This window comes from Rhea americana, unplaced genomic scaffold (assembly GCF_003343005.1).
Source record: "Rhea americana isolate MKP2758 unplaced genomic scaffold, rheAme1 scaffold_478, whole genome shotgun sequence".
Taxonomy (NCBI): domain Eukaryota; kingdom Metazoa; phylum Chordata; class Aves; order Rheiformes; family Rheidae; genus Rhea; species Rhea americana.
In genome coordinates this window covers 119,087-140,542 of record NW_028186621.1, presented here as the reverse complement: position 1 = coordinate 140,542, position 21,456 = coordinate 119,087, and the positions used below count along the sequence as shown (strand labels likewise).

The 21,456-nt window shown below is 57.7% G+C and overlaps 3 protein-coding genes across 13 annotated transcripts in view; all 3 read left to right on the top strand.

The window, feature by feature from the left end:
- Window positions 1–12,435, top strand: part of PLEKHM2 (pleckstrin homology and RUN domain containing M2) — a 30,638-nt gene extending 18,203 nt beyond the window's left edge. Inside the window, exons 7-20 of one of the 3 annotated variants that reach the window (XM_085316679.1) lie at window positions 2,225–2,284; window positions 4,829–5,063; window positions 6,180–6,965; window positions 7,282–7,351; window positions 7,467–7,557; window positions 7,740–7,804; window positions 8,012–8,100; window positions 8,653–8,785; window positions 8,874–9,064; window positions 9,303–9,368; window positions 9,917–10,076; window positions 10,356–10,535; window positions 10,629–10,745; window positions 11,338–12,435. In XM_085316679.1, the coding sequence (XP_085172805.1) occupies window positions 2,225–2,284; window positions 4,829–5,063; window positions 6,180–6,965; window positions 7,282–7,351; window positions 7,467–7,557; window positions 7,740–7,804; window positions 8,012–8,100; window positions 8,653–8,785; window positions 8,874–9,064; window positions 9,303–9,368; window positions 9,917–10,076; window positions 10,356–10,535; window positions 10,629–10,745; window positions 11,338–11,475 (2,381 nt within the window). In that variant the 3' untranslated portion in view covers window positions 11,476–12,435. The remainder of the gene's footprint in view (window positions 1–2,224; window positions 2,285–4,828; window positions 5,064–6,179; window positions 6,966–7,281; window positions 7,352–7,466; window positions 7,558–7,739; window positions 7,805–8,011; window positions 8,101–8,652; window positions 8,786–8,873; window positions 9,065–9,302; window positions 9,369–9,916; window positions 10,077–10,355; window positions 10,536–10,628; window positions 10,746–11,337) is intronic. The other 2 variants (XM_085316681.1, XM_085316682.1) reach the window with 2 other exon arrangements.
- A 76-nt stretch (window positions 12,436–12,511) lies between these two features.
- TMEM82 (transmembrane protein 82) lies at window positions 12,512–14,720 on the top strand. 5 transcript variants are annotated; one of them, XM_085316684.1, is made up of 6 exons: window positions 12,512–12,967; window positions 13,048–13,120; window positions 13,252–13,426; window positions 13,512–13,920; window positions 14,178–14,356; window positions 14,478–14,720. In XM_085316684.1, exons 1-6 carry the CDS (start codon window positions 12,889–12,891, stop codon window positions 14,556–14,558), a joined length of 996 nt encoding a protein of 331 aa, XP_085172810.1. In that variant the 5' UTR covers window positions 12,512–12,888; the 3' UTR covers window positions 14,559–14,720. The 5 variants fall into 5 exon arrangements, with proteins under 5 accessions (XP_085172810.1, XP_085172809.1, XP_085172812.1 ...); XM_085316683.1 differs by having other exon boundaries at window positions 14,175–14,356; XM_085316686.1 differs by lacking the exon at window positions 14,478–14,720 and having other exon boundaries at window positions 14,032–14,227.
- A 2,555-nt stretch (window positions 14,721–17,275) lies between these two features.
- Window positions 17,276–21,090, top strand: FBLIM1 (filamin binding LIM protein 1). 5 transcript variants are annotated; one of them, XM_085316677.1, is made up of 7 exons: window positions 17,276–17,299; window positions 18,772–19,011; window positions 19,360–19,482; window positions 19,655–19,824; window positions 19,914–20,092; window positions 20,170–20,287; window positions 20,478–20,954. In XM_085316677.1, exons 2-7 carry the CDS (start codon window positions 18,786–18,788, stop codon window positions 20,862–20,864), a joined length of 1,203 nt encoding a protein of 400 aa, XP_085172803.1. In that variant the 5' UTR covers window positions 17,276–17,299; window positions 18,772–18,785; the 3' UTR covers window positions 20,865–20,954. The 5 variants fall into 5 exon arrangements, with proteins under 5 accessions (XP_085172803.1, XP_085172804.1, XP_085172800.1 ...); XM_085316678.1 differs by having other exon boundaries at window positions 20,501–20,706; XM_085316674.1 differs by having other exon boundaries at window positions 19,655–20,092; window positions 20,478–21,090.
- The last annotated feature ends 366 nt before the right edge of the window (window positions 21,091–21,456 follow it).

The following is a 21,456-nucleotide window of genomic DNA, read 5'->3' as shown; positions in this document are numbered from 1 at the left end:
AGACCCAGAAATTTGGCTTTGAACCTCTTCCGTTGGGAGGTGCAGCCAGCAGCAATGAGAGGGCAGTGTTGCGTTATAATTTAAGCTGCAGACACCCCTTTTACCTGAGACGGGGTATGCCGGTTCATCAGTCCACGTTTCCATGCTGGAGTGTGTTTTTTGCAAGAACTGGTGAAATTTCCCCATGGAACGAAAGCTGGGCCCATATCTGAGCACAATCCCCATTTCAGTGCAGGTACACAGGTATGCAGAGGACCTTTTTTTAAGTSCTTGTTCTGCAGTCCAGAGGTCCATATATGCTGGAGGTGGTGGGGAAAAGTTTCCAAAGTCTCTTCTCCATGGCTGCAATCTGAGGGTTAGGCAGCCAGTCTTCTCAGAGGTGCTATTTTTATTCTCATGCATCTTATCTTGAGCAGCCTGATAAGTTGTTGGACTTAATTYCTTATCCGTATCAGAGAGGGCTTGTCTGTGCTGGGTGTTGTTCCTGATGAACTGAGAAGAAATCTGCCGTATGTCTGCCCCTTTATCCCACTTAAGGCTGGAGAAGGGAGCTCTTATGCTGCATGAAGCATGTTCACACGAAGAAACAGCTCTGCTGCTGCTGTTCTTAATCCAGAATACGTTTGGCTAGGTTTTTTTKGGGAAACAGTTTCAATGAAGCAAGATCAGGAGGCTCTGGAATAGATGTAGTGATGTGTTAAATGGATGCAATGAATTCAGGACTGAGTCTGCATACAGATGGSTTCCCCCCAAGACAAGGGTCTGCCCAACCTGGAAGTAGCAGGCTTCTTTTCATCACCAAAATTAGCCAGTTGTCCATTCTTCGCAAGATAGAAACTGCAGTCTTTATAGTCATTGAGAAGGAACAACCAGGGAAGCAAGATACAGGTGCAGGGGTGGGCATTAGCACCATTTTAGCACATTTTAGGTGTGACACRCAGCACTGCTTTGGGCTCAACTGTAGTGCCGGGGCTCATGCTGCCAGTGCGAAATGGTTCAGAGCTGTTTGCCATCAGGGAGAGAGCAGTGAGGCTTTGTGKTTTGCCAGTCTGCACAGAGCAGCAGCATCTCACTGATGTATCGCACCATGACGCTTTCTTTATGTGCCAAAGTCCTGTGTGTTCCCTCCCCCTCCCAACCAGCCCCCAAATCCTTTGGCATGACCAGCCTGTTGGCAGCATCTTAAGTAAGTTGGAGACAACACAAGGAACCCAGCAGTAAACATCAGAGCAGGAATCTCCTCAGTCCCTGGAGGCTTGGCAAAAGCAGCTGTTTCACTACATACTGCACCCCCTTGGCTTGTTTTCCTGTTCCTCCATCAGCGGAATGTGTCCCAGTGCCAGCACATCTCCTACCTGTCTGTATCAATTGGGCAAGGGGTGTCACTTGGGTTGGGCTACGCTCTCCATCCCATCTGGACGACAGCAGTTTGATGCTCAAGAAAAGAAGGAAGGGTTTGGAGGGAGGATCCAACAGGTTTTGAAGCTAGATTCTTTAGCATCATCATCGGTTATTCCTTGTGTCCAGGAAGTGGTGGTATTCTGTGTCTCAGTTTCCCCATGTGTTGAGGGGACATAGAAATGCTGTCCCCAGTTGTGGGACCAGGAAGGCAGTCGTGTCAAATCCCTTTAGGAAGGCATTGCTGCCGTTCTACCTGTTTGTCTCAGTGGGGTCTCTGCAGCCTTTCCCTGCCCTTTGACTTCACTAACTATTTCAGTGCAGGAGCGTCTTGCTACCCTGGGAATGTRAATGGAGTTTGGGATTTTAAGCTCAGAGGACAATTTTTCCCCTTAATCAGACCCCTGGCTTTACAAACATTAGTGAGTCAAACTTCACAGTATCTGTGGGAGGTGGGAGGTGGGGAAAATGAGGCACAGAGAGCTGAAGCTGCTTCCCAAAGGGGTTCCCTGGTTGGGTAGATCAATGGTGGAGTTGGATACGCAAGCCCTGGATGACACCATTTAACTTTCCAGCAACTCACGTAATAGAGGCTTTATCCTTCACTGGTCCCATTGCAGCTCCCACTTCAGCAGTAACAACCATCGTGCGGCTGGTTCCCATTTGCATCCATGGTCCCTAACTATTTTCTCATGCATTTCAGATACCAATGGAAGATTGTTTCATTTCTCTCCCCTACTGTCTCCCTCCCCAAACACCCATCACATGCTCCCCTGTCCCCACTACTTGTATTTCTAATCCTGAGTTTTATCCCTCGTTTTTGTAGATTATGATTTTGGAGATGTCTTTCCAGCAATGCAGTCCATGCCCAGCAGAGACTGGGAAGGTGGGACATACTCATRTGTTACAACCTTTTGGTTTTCTCTCTGCATTGCTGCCATCCTGAAGCTTGCTGCATGCTTCCCAGTTCATTTCTTAACCAGCAAACACCACATCTTGATGGAATTCGGTAAAGGCAGAAAAGAGACAAAAAGATCCCCCTAACGGGGAGCTTGTGTGTCTCATCTCCACTGAGACCACACAAAGAATTTTTCCTGACTCCCAGCACATCCTGGAGCAGAGATGCTATTCTCCTGCCTCTGRCAATGGCTCTGTATCTTCTAGACACGTGTACTTGGCTGACCTGGTACTCTACATAACAGACACATGAGGCTGAAATTTTGAGTGCAGTTCAGCTACATCTGGCTTTTAGAGCCAAGTGCATGTGGCCACGTTAGAGGAATTTGTTCGCCTTCCTCCACGGGCAGCCTGCGTATGCCACGTGTGTCACAGGAGTAGGAGATCTCTCTGCTTTTCTCCCAGAGGAAATACATCCATGTGTTTGTAACTAAAAACTGGACAGAGCCTTCAGTCTGAATTGCTTCAGCCAGTACCACCTAAATATTTGRGGAAGTTCTGCCTGAATTCCATGTGGATGGCTCTCGGGCTCTAACATACTCCCTCTCATCTTCTTTCTTACCCCACGCACGGAGATATTTTTGTTGTCGCARCACAGTGTGAGTAGCCAGGCTGTCACCAGCTGCACCCTTCATACTGCAATCGTGGGCAAATATTGCAAAGCTCAGGGAGGGAAGGGGATTTCTCTTCTGCCACGGCTCCCGAAGCGCTTGCTCTCCCGATCCGCCTGGGAAAGGCTGGGATGAAGCAGCCTGGCGTGTTGCTTTGTAGCCCCTCTTCATCATGGCGGGGGCAAGGACCGGTGAACTCCTCAAGGCGGCAGTGCTGGTTTCCCTTGTCAGGCAGAAGAGGACTTGGGTTGTCTCTCAGCTCCTGGGTAGGTGACAGCAGGCAGTACGGATGCATTCCTTGCCATTTAGACATGGAGCAAGAGGTTAAGGAGTTTTTTGCCATTCTCTAATTTCAGCAGATACACTTAGGGTAAAATACTATATTTTGGACCAAGATTTTTTTCTGTCAAATAAAACAGCTAGAGTTTAGGCAAAATAACAGACATTTTTCTGTTAATACATGCTAGCTGGATGAAATAGCTTTTTAAACATTTCATTTTTTCCTGTCTGCAATTTGGACAGTAGAAGTCCAACCAATTTGCTTCTCTTGCTACAGTTCACACTCTCTGCACTGCAAGGCCAGCATTTCAGCAGAAACAAAGCACTGTTTTGAAATAGGCCTTCACAAAAGTGCCTTTATGAGATTTTATGAGCAGTTTCATTTTCCCATGCAAAACATACACCCCCGTATTGATCTCCCATGGCAGTTGTTTTGTTCGGAAGGGGTTCACTGCCTACCAAATGGTTTCTCGTTGGCTTTGGAAATAAACAGTATTGGGGAAGAGAAGGGCAGGGGGTAACCTTCCTTTAACCTTGACTTYCCAGACAGATAACTGCGAGCATGACTCCTACAGCCCTTTTCCGCTGCTCTTTTTCTGTGTCAAGACTAACGCGGGCYGGGCAAGTTGTGCTAGGACCTGCCTCTGCAGCCTGCTCTCCTCTGCCCCCGGTGAATGTTGCACCCTTCTTTCTGCACTTCCAGTCCCCAGTGCGTGCTGTGCAAGCAGAGCAAAGCAGCTGGCTCTGTAAAGCACTCTGCAAGGACTGTTGCTTTACAGACCTGCTTTACAGCTCTATTATTGCCCTTCTAGGCAAGTAAGCGTCTTCCTAGGACCAGAGAGAAGCTAGCATGGAGCGATGTGGGACCCCCTCTCTGAGCACAGTGTCCTTGCAGCTCTGCCAGCCTCAGGCCTTTCCACATTGTCCCCCCATTTCAGGAAATGGGGCTGCAGGTTTCTGATAGGGCCTGTTCAGGGTAAAATGCTGCTCATCTCCCTGCCTCCACTCTGTGAGGTGCTACGGGGGACCACTGGGATGGGAGTGTGTCCCCAGGGCTTGGGCACGTATCTAGAATTCAGACCCCAGGGAGGAAAGGAGCAATGGCAGCTCAACCTTGCAAGCCTGATTTCATGTTAGGTACAGGTATTTCCATCTAGTTCCCCCTGCACGTTTCTCCTGCCTGCAGCTGTCATCTCGTCAAGAAGCGTTGCAGCCCCGAGACCCATCAGTTCCTACACAGGGATGCTGCCGCTGTTTCTTAATCCATGTGCAGGCTCCTGGGCAGCTGAGCCGTGTGAGCTTTTGTTTCCAGGCTTTTTCTTAATTGCAATGGGTGCAGAACACAGAGCAACACTGGTTTTCCCACTGGCCTCTCTGTTCCCCTCGCGAAGAGCCTGGTGTCTGCAGGAGTCCCTGGAGGGRGGACGACAGTGCTCTGCGAGCAGTACTGTGACCATTTAGTGCCCGGCGCTGAGCCCCCAGCACGCAGCTTTGCTTGATTTAACATCCAGCTGTTACAGGGATTCCTGGGCTGACGGCAGTGTCTGATATTAACCATGCTTCTCCACTCTTGTCTTTACCAGATGGAGACCTCACGGATACGCTCAGCTGCCCACGCTCCACCACCTCAGAGGCAAACGGCAGCAAGGCCTCCGTGAAGAGCCCCACGCAGCGCTACAACCCCTTCAATGAGGAGAAAGCCGACGCGCCATCTTCCACTGAGACCACACCAGTGCACACGGCTTCCCAGGAGAAGACTGAAGCCACCCCTGAAGGAACAGACCAGTCTGAGAGCTGCGCAGAGCTGGAGGTCATCAGGTAGGTATAGAACTGCCGGGGTGGCATAAATCTCTGTGCCCAGCAGTCTGTATTGGAGAGCTGAAAGGAAGCCATGTGCTTTTTGTTTCAAGCTTTTTCCAGCTGGTGGCAGATTTGCACCGTCCTTGGCTCTCAGATCTTCTCTCCCCTCTTTCCTACTGTTTGTCAATGAACTGTGGCTGAACTCACAGAGGGAGATGTGCCTGCAGACCTGTTGGCCTGTGTCTGACTCCTTGCAGCTTCCGGGGTCCCTAGGAGCTCCTAAACCCAGACAAAGAGCACAAAGCTCTRTGTGCCCAACGTTCCTGGAATGAGGTGCTCCAAAACCAGCCCAGCAGGCCTGTGCTTCACCCTCATGCCCTATTTTTTCCCGGCAGACTGGAGGCACAGAGGAGAGATCTCCGGTCTCCAGTAGAAAGGAGAGCACTGTGCTCACTTCCTAAATGGGAGGGCCATGGTGCCAAGTGACCTGGCAGAAGTTTGGTGCCTTGGGAACTGGCGATCCGAACACTTCCGCAACTGGGTTCCCAGTATGCTGTTCGGCTGGAGTGGGCTCCCAGCTGCATCTCCCTCTTCTGGCAGCCAGAGACGTGGCATTCCCCCATCCTCTTCCCTTTCCAGGAAGACGTCCTTCCCAGCATCCTGCTCTCAAACAGTGATTTCTCCTATGCTAGTTTTGCTYCACATCCCTTTGTGATCCTCTTCACAGCCAAAAGAGACTCGAGTTGTTATGTCCAGCAGAAGACACCTCTTTGTTCTTCTAGATGAGTGGAAACTGTCTCCGTGCACTGTTTTTTTTCTGCCTTTCTTAAAATAGTTGGCACAGAACCTGGGGAAGCCTGTCTGCAGTTAGAGAGGTGGCATCAAATAATGTTCCTAAGAGGATAATTTTTCTGCGCTGGGGATAAAATCGTAGAATCATAGAATCATAGAATCAGTAAGGTTGGAAGGGACCCCTGAAGATCATCTAGTCCAACCTCCCTGCTCAGTAGGGTCACCTAGAGCATGTATAATCCCACAAGAAGATTTTGGGGGCAGGATGGGACTCACTTTCTGTATTGCCAAAATCTAAGCGGTAAAGACAAATGACATCTATGTTGGTCTCTCACTATGCAGGTTAGCCAAGAAGAAGAAAGCGAGCAAGAAGAAGAAAGCAAAACCAGAGGAAGCGGTGAACACCTCTGCACCCACAGTGCCTGAGGCCAGCACCCAGCAGGCTGGTGTAGATAGTGGTGTGAATGGGCTGAGTGACAGAGATGACCCACAGGGAGACAATGGTCCTGCTCCTCCGGGTGGTGAGCCAAGCCCAGCCGGGCCGGAAGAGACTAGTGAGCGCTCTGCCCTCAGCCAGCTGGCTTTACGCATCCCTGAGATGAAGGACACGTCCATGGAGAGCGTGGGGCAGCCGCTGAGCAAGGTGATGGACAGGCTGAACGGGCAGCTGGATCCTGGTGGCTGGAATGCCCCACTTGAGCGCCCCAGGCAGTCCTTTCGGACTGGCACGCCAGGGGAGACTCCAGATGGATCGTCCTCTGGCGACCTTAGTGAGGGGATTTCGGCCCCCATGGACTTCTACCGCTTTACCATTGAGAGTCCAAACACTCCTGCACCAGGTGGTAGCCACCATGACGCTCCAGGGCCTGGCCAACCGCCACATGTTTCTGGTAGCCTTGAGGCTCCTGAACAAGAAGAAAGCAGAGAAGGAAAAGCAGTTGGGGGAGTAGAAGAGTCTGGGGRGGCGGCTGATGAACCCCACATTGACCAAACAGAAACCACCAACCCAGARGCTGTCTGCGAGCTGAAGAAAGAGCAGCCCAGCCCTTCTGCGAGCAGTGCCGAGGACTCTGGTGTAGAGGAAGGGCAGGGCAGTCCTTCAGAGCTGACCCACCCTTCTGAGTTCAGGTGAGGCTGGCTTAGCTTGACTAAGCACATGGGGTCCTTGTGGGAGCACAGAGAGCATCTTCCAAACAAAACAGCCCTGATGCTTGAGCCAACGCTTTTCCCTTTATCCTCAGTTTGGTGAGCAAAGACTATCCTTTTCCAGGATAAAGGTGATGCTCAAGGGGTGATGGTTGGGAGGAGAAGTTCTTGGGGGGCCAACATGCACCCTAAACATGGACACGTTCAATAAGGAACAGGATTTTCCTTCCTGGGCCCTCTTCTGCCCCATATCTCTCCATTCTGTCTTTCAGCTTCTTCCTGCTGTCTGTCTTCACAGGGTGGATAACAACCATCTCCTACTGCTGATGATCCATGTCTTTCGGGAGAACGAGGAGCAGTTGTTCAGGGTAAGGCAGTCACACCAGAGTAGGTGCCCCAGGCTGCTCTCCCACAGAGACCTGAGCTGCATGCATGCCTCAGCTGTGGCCTAAGAGCTCTACTCTTTCCTCTCTTTCCACATAGATGATCCGAATGAGCACCGGGCACATGGAGGGAAACCTTCAGCTGATCTACGTCCTGCTGACGGATTGCTATGTGTATCTGATCCGTAAAGGTATCCCTTCCTGATGGCCTGCAACTACAGCTGTAGGACTCTTGTTTAGCAAAGATTTAACCCCTTGGCAGGCTAGAAAGCCAAGGGGAGCAAGAGTTGCCTGATCCATGGCTTGCAGCCTGGATTTGGGCAGCATTGGGCTGCTTTGCCCCCATTCACATGGCTCTTTGTGTCTGTGCCAGGGGCAGCAGAGAAGCCGTACATGGTGGAGGAGGCCGTTCCCTATAATGAACTGGACTACATTTCAGTGAGTGCAGGCTGGGTTGGAGCAGCTGGGCTGAAGGTCAGCTGAGCAGGAGGGACTAATGGGTTTTGGGGAGGGATGGGGTCAGGCCTCATCTCTTTGGTTGCAGGAGGGTCAAGAGCCTCACAATGGTACCACAGGAGCTTCCTGCGAAGTTTAGCAAAACTTTGTTCCCCATCCCACTTCCTTAACCTGCCTTATGTGGCACAGGTTGGGCTGGATCAGCAGACGGTGACTCTGGTGTGCACCAATCGGAGGAAGCAGTTCCTGCTTGACACTGCAGACGTCGCCCTCACAGAGTAAGCAAGGACCATGCGGCGAACTGTGACACTTTCCTTGGGGTGCACAGGGCCTTAGCCAGTGCCTTGGAGTCCTGGCATGATTTGGGAAATGCGAGAAACTCCAGTGACAGACCCTCGCTGTCCTGCAGCCAGTGGGAGTGTGAGGTTTAGTTTGATGCCGCCCACCAAACTCTGCAGACAGCTGGAAATGCTTTGAACAATATTAAAAGTTAAAAATCAGCGCAAGCGCTACGGAGGCTTCCCTGGAAATACACTGCAATCCCTGGTGAAGGTAACCGGTGCCTGTTGAGGGCCATGTTGTCATCTGTGTTGAGGATAGGTGTCCATCTCCCATTGTGCTCTTTCAGTTCACAGCCCACCCAGCTCCTTCCTGGAGATCAGACTTTGCAGTCCCTGTTACCTTTGGACTGTGGGTTCCTTTCTAGACATCTCTGTCAGTCTAAAAAGTGGGTCCCCAGGACTGAGCCCCACATCCAGGAAGCCCTTTTGGCACCCTAGCTCTCCTCATACAGTGTCAGGCCTCATAAGAGATCTCTATTTTCTTCTTAGGTTCTTCCTGGTCTCCTTGAAGTCAGCTATGATCAAAGGGTGCCGGGAGCCCCCTTACCCCAGTATCCTCACGGATGCCACCATGGAGAAACTGGCGCTCGCAAAGTTTGTGGCTCAGGAGTCCAAGTGCGAGGTGAGCTGGGATACTTCAGCCGTCACTAAATGAGGTGGAGGCTCATGGGAGAATCCCTCCTATTCACTTCTCTGCCTATCCCTCGCAGGCATGTGATGTAGTCGTGCGTTTCTACGGCCTCGTCCACTGGGAGGACCCCATGGACGAGGCGCTGGGGCCTGCTCCCAACAGCTATGCCTCTGCAGAAAATGCAGTCACGAAGGACGGCATCCTGCACTACAAGGCAGGGACCTCGTACCTGGGCAAAGAGCAGTGGAAGACCTGCTTCGTGGTGCTGAGGTGGGGCTGTGAGCCACAGAGCTGTGGGAAGGAAATCACAGAATGTCCTGGGACCTAGAGGGGCCACCTGGGAACCTGAGATGAAGCCCCCAGTCTTGGCCACTGGCAGTGGGATCACACCCCCACGGGGCTGTGTTTGCAGAGGGCAGGGCAGGAGTAGCCATGGGATGTTTGCATGGTCATCAGGGCTGAGCTGACTCCCGTTACCAACTGTCTCTCTCATCTTCCTCGATGGCAGTAATGGGATCTTGTACCAGTACCCGGACCGCACAGACGTCACCCCTCTGCTCTCCATCAACATGGGGTAAGCAGTGGGAGGTAGCAGCCTTCAGACTCAGGAGAGTCTCTCTCATTGAGATCTGGGGATCAGAGCTCCTCTAGGTGTTTTCAGGCTGATCGTGACCTAGTCCATGCTGCAGGACGTTTGCATGTCGGTGGCTGGATAACGTAACTCCCTCCTAGCTCTTGGCTAGGCATAGATGTTCATTTGGTTGGCTTCAAGCCTGTTGTGGAGGTGGGTTTGTTTCTTCACAGTTTTTGCATGCCAAACTGACCCTCTGATGAGGAATCGGCCTCTGATGGGCCACGAGCCTTTCTCCCAGAGCCACACTGAGAGACAACTGCAAACCCACTGTGTCCAACTCACACTCCACTGTGATGTGCGCAGATGGAGTCATTCTTGGAGCAACCACATGGGTTGCTGGAGATCAGCTCCAGCCACTAAAGGCTGGAGTCCTAGTGGGGAAAGGGAAGCAATGTGCAGCACAGGGAGGCAGGGGATGTTAATAGGATAGCACTGACCAGTCTGTCCTGTTCTCCCTGGCTGATGTCCATCTTCACCCTCTTTCCCAGCGGCGAGCAGTGCGGGGGATGCCGGCGCTCCAACACCACCGACCGGCCCCACTCCTTCCAGGTGATCCTGACGGACCGGCCCTCCCTGGAGCTCAGCGCCGACAATGAGGCTGAAATGGCAGACTGGATGCAGTACTTCTGCCAGGCTGTCTCCAAAGGGGTGAGCACCCTCCTTCACCCAGAGCCTGCTTTGGGGCTCAGCCTTCCCATAGTCCTTCCTGTCGTGGGATGGGGAGTCGCAGGGACTGAGCTTCCTGAGATGGGAGTCGTCAATGTGGAGCTGCAGAAAGGACCTTGGTGTGATGATTGAGGGCCAGCTGGAAGGGGCAGAGTTTCCCTGTGAGCTAGAAGAAGGGCTTCTCCTCACAGGAAGCTTGGGATGTCCATGGAGAGGGGCTCCAACATGCTGGGTTTTAAGTCCCCTTCACCACCCGCACAGGTAATCCCGCAGGGTGTTGCCCCCACGCCTTGTGTCCCCTGCTGCCTTGTGCTGACAGACAAGAAGGCCTTCACCTGCCACGAGGACTGCCAGACAAGCTTCTTCCGCTCACTGGGCACTGTGGAGCTGACGGATATCACCACTGTCTCCACGGAGGCTGGCAAGGAGTACTGTATCCTAGTGAGTGTGGTGTGTTGCGGTGGAGCTTGGTTAATCTCAGCCCAGGCTGGAGCTGCTGTGCTAACCCCCTTGGGCTTCTCCCTTGGTTTTTAGGAGTTTGCTCAGGACCGCAAGCAGTTCCTGCCCCCCTGGGTCCTCTATTTTAGTTGCACTACAGAACTGGAGAGGTTCCTCTCTGCGCTGAACACTGCATGGAAAAACATCTACCAGGTGAGTGCGCGAGCTGCATCACACTCCTCGCAGAGTTGCAGGGCAAGTGGGGCCGATATGCCCTAAGGAAGGAGGCTGTGGCTTTTCCTTGCCCAAAGGTGGGATCAACCCAGCTGCCCAGCCTTCCCGCAAAGAGCAGGGAGCCACAAAGCTCTTCTGCATCTGTATAACCATGGCAGTGAGGTTGGTCAAGGCAGCTCCCACCATCCCTCAACTAGCAGCTGTGAAGCGCAGAGGGGATGGGAGGTAGTACTGAGGGGGAATGACCAGGTGAAGACCAGGGGGAGCCTCACAGAGTGAATGCAGCATGGCTTGAGCCTCCTTTTTCTCCTGTGGTGAGGCATCAGATGTGACATGGGATGTTGGATTTGGAGGGGGAGCCAGCGTGGGTCAAGACCAGCCAGGGAGGATGTTTACCCCACAGGGCTGGCAAAGGGAGCGGGGAGGAGCCTGGGACAGCCCTGTCCCCCTCTGTCACCAGGATTGCGCAAGGGACTTTAACGGCTGTTAGAGGTGGTGCTTGAGGTGGTTTTGTGACAAGAGGGAGAGGAAAGTGTTGCCGCAGCGTGACTGTCCAGTGTCCGCATTTCAGGTAGATCTTCTGCACAAGGCCATCCTGGATGCCGCCATGAAGAAGAAATGCGAAGACGCTCAGAGCCTCATCGACAGCGCCTGGCAGCGCAGCGATAGCCTGTGCCGTGGACGAGCCGAGCGGGACCCATGGTGTTAACCCCAGCAGGGGGAAGGACGGCTGACAGGACAACCTCGGCTGTTCCGGGAGAGAGAGAGAGCGCGAGCGAGCACGCTCCCACCGCTGCGCAAGGCCTGGCACCTGTAGCTGGCTGCTCTGAAGTCAGCCAGCACCCCAAATCCTCCTGCCATCACGCAGTACCTGTCTGGAGCCTGCCTGCGGACATGGGCCCCCGGCCACACTCTCCACCGYGCCGGGGGCGTGCAGCGGGTCACCCGCGCGCTGCCACCTCCGCGGGGACCAGCGGATGCTTTGCCACGCTGGAGACGAGGCCAACGGAGGCCGCTTTCGTTGTAAGACTCTCCTGCGTCATCCAGCTCCTTCTGGACAAGCTGCCTGGCAAGGAAGAACATCCTACGAGTGACAAAGCTGGGAGAGGGGTGGGCTGGGGTTGGGGCAGCCCCTGTTTTCAGGCCGGAGCATGGCCAGGCCCAGGCGCCCGGCGCTGGGACTGACTAGTTGTTCATTTTAGAACAAGGTAGGTCACGGACATGGCAATACTGGAAGCCTGAATCGCTACCGCGCATGTTTTACCCTCGCTAATACAATCACCCGAGTACGGCACCGCTTCACCTCCGCCTTCCTTCCCCCACCGCGGGGTCACCCGGCCGTGAGAGCACGTCTCTGCCCGGGGCACGCTCGCTGCATGCGTGCGTCCGGCCGACGAGGCTGAGCGGCGAGCTCGCAGGCACGGTTCGCCGAGTTCAGCGCAGCCCCCTCTCCCCTGTAAGGCGGAGGGAAGGGTGGGGGGAGCCAAGGGATGGCACGCGACTGCTGCAAAATTTTTAAAAAAAGAAAAAAGGAGCGGGAGACCTTCTTCTGTAATATATGTTCATGGGGCCTTTTTGGGGGGAGAAAAACGTATGTGACCGAATGTATATGTATATATACATCTGCTTCCTTCCCCTCCCCCCCAAATAAATATTCGTTGGTAACTCAGATCTGGCCGTAGGAATTTCTGCGTCGGGGGCTGCGTTTCCTCCCTGGCTTGCGATTTTTCCCAGCCATTTCTTGGGGCACTTTGGAGGATGAAACGCTGAGGCCGGAGCAGAGGGAACTGCTGGAGCTGGCGAGGAAGAGGATGGACGGCTCAGGCTGCTGGTGCTTCTCCCCACCACCACCGGCAGTTCGGCCCTGGTCTGGACGGGGAATGAGGCAGCACAAGGCAGGAGCTGCCTCGCCTCCAAGGAGAGCCAGCGGCCAGCAGTTCACGCAGAGGCGGCCCTAAAAATAGGGATTTATTTATTCATTTATTTATTTATTGCACCCGGAGGCGGCCCCAGCTGCTTTTTTAGCTCAGCTGTTCCCAACCAGGCTGAGGCAATGATTTACCAGCTGGCGGCTCCTTCCTTCCGTCCTGTGGACCTTTGAGCCGGCCTGGCTGCCTGAAAAATGTTTTCCCCCAGCTCCTGGCTGCCGGCTTTGCCCGGCCTGGCCTGGGGCTGGGCGCTGCTGGATGGGCTCCTGCAAGGTGAGAGCCCAGCAGCCGGGTGACCGGGCAACCGGCACGCCCGGGTGCCGCTGATCTCTCTCGCCGCCTCCTTCCCGCAGGGCTGGTGGGCGCCTGCGCCGTGTCAGTGCTCTGCAGCCTCATGAAGGTTCATCTCTACGTGCGGTGCTCCAAGTAAGCGTCCCTCGCCCTGGCTCCCTGCGGCCGCTTGCTTTCGGGCGCTTGTGCCCTCCTCTTCCTCGCCGCCACCGGCCCCGCTGACTTTTGTTGTTGTTGTTGTTCTCTTTTCCCTTCCCCGCGGGCAGCGAGCCGGAGCGGCAGGCGGAGAAGGAGGCGCTGCGGGTGCAGCGATGGCTGCTGGACGCCCTGCACGTGCCGCTGCTCACCGCGGCGCTGGCCGCCACCRGCTCGCGGGTGGCCGCGCTGGTGGCCCTGGAGTTTTCCCTGCGGGCCGCCTCTGCCCTCCTCTCCCAGGGCAAGGTGAGCGGGGGAAACTGAGGCGTGGTGGCCCACCGCAGCGCCCTTGGGAACCCCCCACCCGCCTTTTGCACCCCGTTTCCCGCAGGACGGCGCCGGCAGCCAGCTCTACCTGCTGTGCCAGTACTCGCTGGGCTGCGGCATCCGTTGCGGCCTTGGCTTCTTGCTCAACGGGGCGCCGCACGCCACGTGCAACCTGCTGCTGGCCGCCGGGCTGGCGGGGCTGCTGGCAGCGGGCGCCCGGCGCTTGGCACGCCACGTCTGCGCCCTCTACGAGCTGCACAGCCGGGCCCGCTACTGCGGCGTCTGTATCGCCCTGCTCACCTCCGGCCAYGGCATGCCAGGGCTGCTGCGCCGGGCGCTGGCCGTGGCCTTCGCCGTGGCCGACCTGGCCGCCGTGGCGCTGCTCAACCGGGATTTCCTGGGGCCGGCAGAGGCGGCGCGCTTCTGGATACCGCTCACCATCTGCTACGCGCTGCTGGTGGTCTACATGCAAGGTGAGGTGGGGGCGGCACGGCGGTTCGAGGCGGGAAACCCGCTTTTGGAGCGGGAAAGCCACTTTTGGGGTGGAAGATCCACTTTCAGGGGGGCGTCTCAGCTTTCTGCAGCGACTTTGGGGGACTGTGGGATGCGTTGTCCTCACTGCGCCCCACAGACGGCCTCGTTGGGCATCTCGGGGCGTCCCCAGGGGGGAGCGGGGTGCGACTGGGCGTCACGGCGGCCCCGGTGACRAGGACGACGCCATCTCCAGCAGAGGAGCGGGAGCAGGGCCCGCCGGTCTACCAGACGGTCTTCGTGAGGATGGGCGGCCTCCTCATCCTCCTGCTCACTGTGGGCCGCTGGGCGGACATCCTGAGCGTCCTGGTGTCGYTGGTGGGCGAGATGTGGTGCCTCCTCCACGCCAGCGTCATGCTGAACATCTGCAGGCAGCGGGTGAGAGAGGCTGCGCTGGCCCAGCAGCCCTGATGCCGGGGTGAGGGGTTGCCTCATCTCCCCACCACCACCATCACCAGCTGCTCCRACCCAGCTGCCTTTGGGGCTTTCTCCTCCGTAGGATTCGGCCTGGCAGCAGGGAGAGTTTTCAGCGGCGCCGGCAATGTCTTCGCAGCGCTCCAGCTTGGGGACGGCATCCTGAGGGTGACCGCAGTGGGCGCCAGGAAACGGGGCCGGTGTCCCCAAACATGGCTGCCCCCACCCCGTCCTCGCCGCACACCAGGGAYTGGAGGCTTCGCGCCCGCGGGGTCTGGCGGCCAAGCCGTGATTGGAAACTGCGGGAAAATAAAGCGTTTCTGGCCGAGGCCTGCGGCAATGCTGCTCCAGCCATGGGGTTCGGGGTAGACAGAGGCCAGGGAGACCCCCATGGCAGKGCTCCATATTCGGGGGTGGGAGAGGGGCCAAGGCCCATAGGGCACCCTGAGGTGGAGGGGCAGCCCTGCGGCCGTGGGGTGACCTAGGGTGCACAGGGACCCCCGGGGCACCCTGAGAGTACCTGTGGCACCCTAGGGCCTGTGGGGCACCCTTGGATTCATGGGGCACCCTGAGAGGGCCTGGGGTACCTTGGGACCCATGGGGCACCCTGAGAGTGCCTGGGGCATTCTGGACCCATAGGGCACCCCACTGGGTGCATGGAGTACTCAGAGGACCCATAGGGCAACCTAGGGTGCACAGGGTACCCTGAGGGACCAACAGCACCCCTGGGTGCATGGCACATGCCAAGGCTGATGGGGTGACCTGGGGTGCATGGGGCACCCTGAGGTACACAGGAGAGATGTGGAGGACTGGAGATGTGCCTGAGGCCTGGAAGAAAACCAATGTCACTCCAGTCTTCAAGAAGGGCAAGAAGGAGAACCAAGGCAACTACAGGCCAGTCAGCCTCACATCCATCCCTGGAAAGGTGATGGAACAGCCCATTCCAGATGTCATCTCCAAGCATATAGAGGAGAAGAAGGTGATCAGGAGTAGCCAGCATGGATTCACCAAGGGGAAATCCTGCTTAACCAATCTGATAGCCTTCTCTGATGGAATGACTGGCTGGGTAGATGAGGGCAGAGCAGTGGACGTTGTGTACCTTGACTTCAGCAAGGCTTTTGACACTCTCTCCCATAACATCGTCCTGGATAAGCTCAGGAAGTGTGGGTTAGATGAGTGGACAGCGAGGTGGACTCAGAACTGGCTGAAAGGCAGGGCTCCGAGGGTTGTGAGTAATGGCACAGAGTCTAGTTGGAGGCCTGTAGCTAGCGGTGTTCCCCAGGGGTCAGTGCTGGCTCCAGTCTCGTTCAACTTCTTCATGCATGACCTGGGTGAAGGGACAGAGATGTTTGCTGATGATAGCAAAGTGGGAGGAGTGGCTGATACCGCAGAGGGCTGTGCTGCCATTCAGAGGGACCTGGACAGGCTGTAGAACTGGGCAAAGAGGAACCTCACGACGCTCAACAAAGGCAAGGGCAGAGTCCTGCCCTAAGGGAGGAACAAGCCCAGGCACCAGTTCAGGCTGGGCACTGGCCTGCTGGAAAGCAGCTCTGCAGGGAAGGCCCTAGTAGTCCTGGTGGACAATCAGCTCTCACCATGTGCCAGTAATGTGCCCTTGTGGCCAGGAAGGCCAATGGTATACTGGGGTGCATTAGGAAGAGTGTTGCCAGCAGGTTGACGGAGGTGATCCTGCCGCTCTACTCAGCCCCAGTGAGGCCACATCTCGAGTACTGCGTCCAGTTCTGGGCTCCCCAGTACAAGAGAGACAAGGAGCTACTGGAGAGAGTCCAGTATAGGGCTGCAAAGATGATCAGAGGGCTGGAGCACCTGCCCTCTGAGRAAGGGCTGCGAGAGCTGGGCCTCTTTAGCTTGGAGAAGGGAAGATTGAGGGGGGATCTTATCAATGTGTGGAAGTACCTGAAGGGAGGGTGTCAGGGGGACGGGGACAAACTCTTTTCAGCTGTCCCATGTGAAAGCACTAGAGGCAAAGGGCAAAAACTGAACCACAGGAAGTTGCGCCTGAACGTGAGGAGGAATTTCTGCRCTGTGAGAGTGACGGAGCACTGGAAGAGGGTTGCCCAGAGAAGTTGTGGAGTCTCCTTCTCTGGAGATATTCAAAGCCCGCCTGGATGCAACCCTGCCTAACATGCTCAAGGTGAGCCTGCTTGAGCAGTGAGGTTGGCCTAGATGATCTCCAGAGGTCCCTTCCAACCTCAACCATTTTGTGATTCTATGGGGCCCTCTGGGGCACATGGGGCACCCTGGTGGGTGTCTGGGGCACCCTGAGAGTCCATAAGGCAACCAGGGGTACACAGGGCATCCTGAGAGATGATGGGGCACCCTAGGGTTCATGGGGTGACCTGGGGTGCATGGAGCACCCTGAGAGCACCTGGGGGACCCTGGGAGCATGGGGCACCCCAGGGCCTATGGGGCAACCTGGAGTGCACAGGGCACCCTGAGGGCTTTTGGAGCAACCTGGGGCACGCTGGTGGGTGCATGGGGCACCCTAGGGCCCATAGGGCAACCCAGTGGGTGCACAGAGCACCCTGAGGGAATATGGGGCACCCTGGGTGCAGGGCACATGCCAGGGTTCATGGGGTGATCTGGGGTGCATGGGGCACCCTGAGAGTGCCTGGAGCACCCCTGGGAGCACGGGGCAGCCTTAGGCCCATGGGACACCCTGGGCCCATGGGGCACCCCCCGGCGCGGCACGGTCGTGTCCCCCACCACCACGCCCAGCATGGAAAGCGGCGGCCGTGGGGCAGGCGGGGAGGAAAGTGGGAGGAGGAAGGAAGGAAGGAGGAGGAGGAGGAGGGGTAGGAAGGGGCGGTGATGACGGACGGTTCTGCCCCCCCCCCTCCCGCTGCCCCGCCGCGCCGGTGCGCCCGCAGGGACCCGCGCCCGCAGGTAGGGGACAGGGGACCCCAGCAGGGGACAGGGGCCACCTCCAGGCAGGGGACGGGGACCCCGGCAGGGGACAGGGGCCACCTCCAGGTAGGGGACAGGGCACCCCGGCGGGGGACAGGGGACCCCAGCAAGGGACAGGGGCCACCACCAGGCAGGGGACGGGGACCCCAGCAGGGGACAGGGGCAACCTCCAGGCAGAGGATGGGGACCCCGGCGGGGGACAGGGGCCACCACCAGGCAGGGGACAGGGGACTCCAACAGGGGACAGGGGCCACCTCCAGGTAGGGGACAGGGCACCCCGGCGGGGGACAGTGGGCCACCTCCAGGCAGGAGACAGGGCACCCCGATGGGGGACAGGGGCCACCTCCGGGTAGGGGACAGGGCACCCCAGTGGGGGACAGGGGCCACCTCCAGGCAGGGGACAGGGGACCCCAACAGGGGACAGGGAGACAAGGGACCTCCTAGTTAGAGGATAGGGACCCCCCCCCACAGGTAGAGGACAGGGGACAGTGGGGCCACCCATAGGTGGGGGACGTGGGACCATCCCCCAGGTAATGGGAGGGGGATGACCGAGCTGCCCCACGTGGGGACGAGGGGCTGAGAGGGCCACTCTGAAGTGGGCAACAGGGGACAGCGGGGCCACCGCCGCTGAGGGACAGAGGACTGCAAGAGCCACCTCAGTGAGGGACAGGAGACCCAAGGGCCACCACTGGTGAGGGACAGAGGACTGCGAGAGCCACCTCAGTGAGGGACAGGAGACCCAAGGGCCACCACTGGTGAGGGACAGAGGACCCAAGGGCCACCCCAGTGAGGGACAGGGACCCGAGGGCCACCCTGGTGAGGGACAGAAGACCCAAGGGCCACCCCAATGAGGGACAGGCACCCGAGGGCCACCCTGGTGAGGGACAAGGGACCCGAGGGCCACCCCAATGAGGGACAGGGACCCAAGGGCCACCCGGGGAAGGTGGCCCCAGGGCTCGCTCCCCTCGCCAGCTCCCTCCCTTATTTTTTTTTTTTTTTTTTGGGGGGGGGGGGCTGATGCTCGGGTGCCCCCCTCCTTTGGGCACCTTGGTGGAGGCTGGGGACAGGGACACGGGGGACGGGCGGGCACAGGGACGCTCGGGGACCATGGCCATCCCAGCCCCAGCACAAAGAGGAACGCGAGGAGAGCACATGGTTCACATTAGCTTTTTTTTTTTTTTTTTTAAAGTTTTTTTAGGTTTTTTAGGTTTTTTGTGGGGTTTTTTTTGTGTGTGGGTTTTTTTCCCCCTTTTCCGCCGCAGCGCGATAGCTCGGCGATCGCCAGCTCGGCACCGGGCAACTTGGCTCCTTCCGGAGAGGAGGGCGGCACAGGCGGAGGAGAAGCGAGCGGAGAGGAGGGTCGAGGTGACACCGGGCAGCGGAAGAGCAGCCGGCCACAAAGCTGGAGGAAATTTGGGAAAAGTTTGGCTCGTTTTATTCCCTTTTCCCAGGCGTCGCTCCAAAGATGCTGCCGGGAAAAGCGGAGAAGCGAATCGCTTCGTCCGTCTACATCACCCTGGTGCCGCCGCGGAGGGAACCGGCCGGCGCGCGGCAAATACAGCCCCAGGTGTGCCTGGCTCCTTCTGAGGCTCCGAAATCTCCGGGCACCCGCCAGGCCTGGATTCATCCGGAGGGCAATGCGCTGGACGCCRGCCGGCCAGCCCCACGCACTCCGGGCTTGTCCAACGGAGGTGAGGGCCGAAACGGGGCGGCGGGAGCACGGCGCCCCAAGGCACTGCGGGAAAACGTGGCGGCGTTTTTCCCGTGCCGGGGTTGCTCGGAGAGAGATGCGGCGCCGGGTGCCTGGCTGGTTTCTGGAAGTGCTGGGAAAAGCACGGTCGCTCCCAGGTTTTTTCCCAAATTCCCGCGTGGTTCGCCGTGTTTGCCGGGTGCCTTATCAGTGCTGTTTGCTCCTCTCTGGCCGAGACAGCGTTTGCTTTCTGGGCAGGTCCGCGAGTGCCGCTGCCTCCCGGGGCGGGTTAGCGCCAGGCCAGGCTGCTCCTGGCATCGCCATCCGGAATTTCTACATTTTGCTCTAGGTTTCTCCGGCCCCGACCCGGCTGCCCGGTGCCCTTCATCGCCGCTGTTCCCGCTCCTCTCCGAAGCGCCGCAGCCACCGCAGCGTGACGTGAACGGGCATCCAGAAAGGGACTTTTCCGGAGGTAAGAGGGGTAAACCGAGGCGCGCAGCACGGCGGGTTACGCAGCCAGAGCGAGTTCTCCCAGCTCCACGTCCCGGTTTGCCGAGATGAGGGGAGAAAAAGAGCTGCCCGGAGGTCCGAGTCCCTGCCCCCCCCACGCCGCTCTCCCATCCACCTTTTCTCCATGCTCCCAGACGTCTGCGCCTTCTGCCACAAACCTGTGGGCCCCGGGGACCCCACCGTGGAGGCGATGGGCAAGCAGTACCACCCCGGCTGCTTCACCTGCAGGACGTGCCAGCGGTTCCTGGCGGGCCGGCGCTACTACCGAAAAGAGGGGCGCCCCATCTGCGACGCCTGCTACCAGGTAGCCGGCCTTGGGGGCTCGCCCCAAGCGGGGCAACGGGAAGTGAAAGGCGCCGCGGGCTCACGGCTTTTCCTCCCCGCCGCCTCCAGGCAGCGCTGGAGAAGTGCGCCAGGTGCCAGGCGCCTGTTGTCGAGCGCATCGTGCGCGCCCTGGGCAAGGGCTACCACCCGGGCTGCTTCGCCTGCGCCGCCTGCGGCCGGGCACTGGGCGACGCGAGCTTCGCGGCGGGCGAGCGCGATGAGGTTTACTGCGTGGATGACTTCTACAGGTGGGTGCYGGCGGTGGCGGGTGCCCGGTGGCGTGGGGCGCGTGCGGCCAGCTGAGCGCCTGCTTTTTCCCCGGCAGGAGATATGCCTCCGTCTGTGGTGCCTGCCAGCAGCCCATCATCCCCCACGAGGGCAGAGACACCTACAAGATTGAGTGCCTGGGGCGCAGCTTCCATGAGAGCTGCTACTGCTGCGAGGTACGGCGCGGCACGGCGCGGCGACGCGAGCGAAACCGGCCTCCCCCCGCCTCAAAATCCCCGCGGCCGGGATTTATTTCCCTCCGCTGCGAACGGCACCGACGCCTGTCGCAACGAGGGTGCAGTCGCTGGCCGAGCCGGCAGCACAGGTCACTCTCGGCCCACCGTTTCTGAAAATTTTGCACCTCAGCCCTTCTTTCCGTCCGCCTGCAGCGCTGCCGGATCCCGCTGTCGCCGGAGCCGACGGAGAACGGCTGCTACCCGCTGGGCAACCAGCTGCTCTGCAAATCCTGCCACGTTGCCCAGCGGGACGAGTCGTCCTGCTGAAGCCGGCAGCCAGCGCCGCTCCATTCCCGGCACCCGGGCGGCAGGACCGTGCGCAAAAAGCGGCCGGGGAGCCACTTCCCTTCCCGACCGTCGGCTCGTCGTATCCGCAACTAGCCGGAGGACGGGTGTTTTCGTCTCCCCAATCCACTCCTCCTGCGCGGCAGCCCTCCACGCTGGGGCTGGCCAGGTGGAGACGCGCGGGCTCTGCGTCCTGGCGAGGCTCTGCCCTTCGTCCGCCTGCTCATTATAAATATAAAAAACCCTGCAATGCACTGGTGGTGGACAGGCTGAGGGTTTTTGTTTTGCTTTCTTTACCCCTTTTCCAAGGCTGCTCTTGTTTCTTCAGACGTTTTTCTTTTTTTTTYCCCCCCACGTATTCTTGGGGGTTTTGTTTAAACATCGGGTTTCTCTCTGCACTGACACGGAGAAGCACCGATTTGTTTGGCGAGTAGTTAAATAAAACCTCGAGCTAAAAATCCGGTTTCTTTCCTCCAGCTGCTTCCTGAATTGCAAACTCATAAAGTACAAGTTAAAATACGGGACGGGGAGGGAGGAAAAGCTGCTTGGAGAGCGCGCCGGGCGGCAAGAGGGCGGCCAGGTCGCTCACAGCTGTAATGCAGCTGGCTCCAGGGCTGGCGCATGGTTTTAAGACCSTGCGATGTAAAAGGTTGTGTCGAGGTTCACGGCACCGGAGGATGTGGCCAGGAAAAGGTCCCGGGGTGCCATGGTAACCGCCACGAAGCAAGAACCTGGGAAATGCTGTTTTGGGGGTTGTTTTTTCTTTTTTCCCATCTCTGAAAGTAGGATTCTCAATTTTTTCTCCTTTCTGCAATGGAGATGTT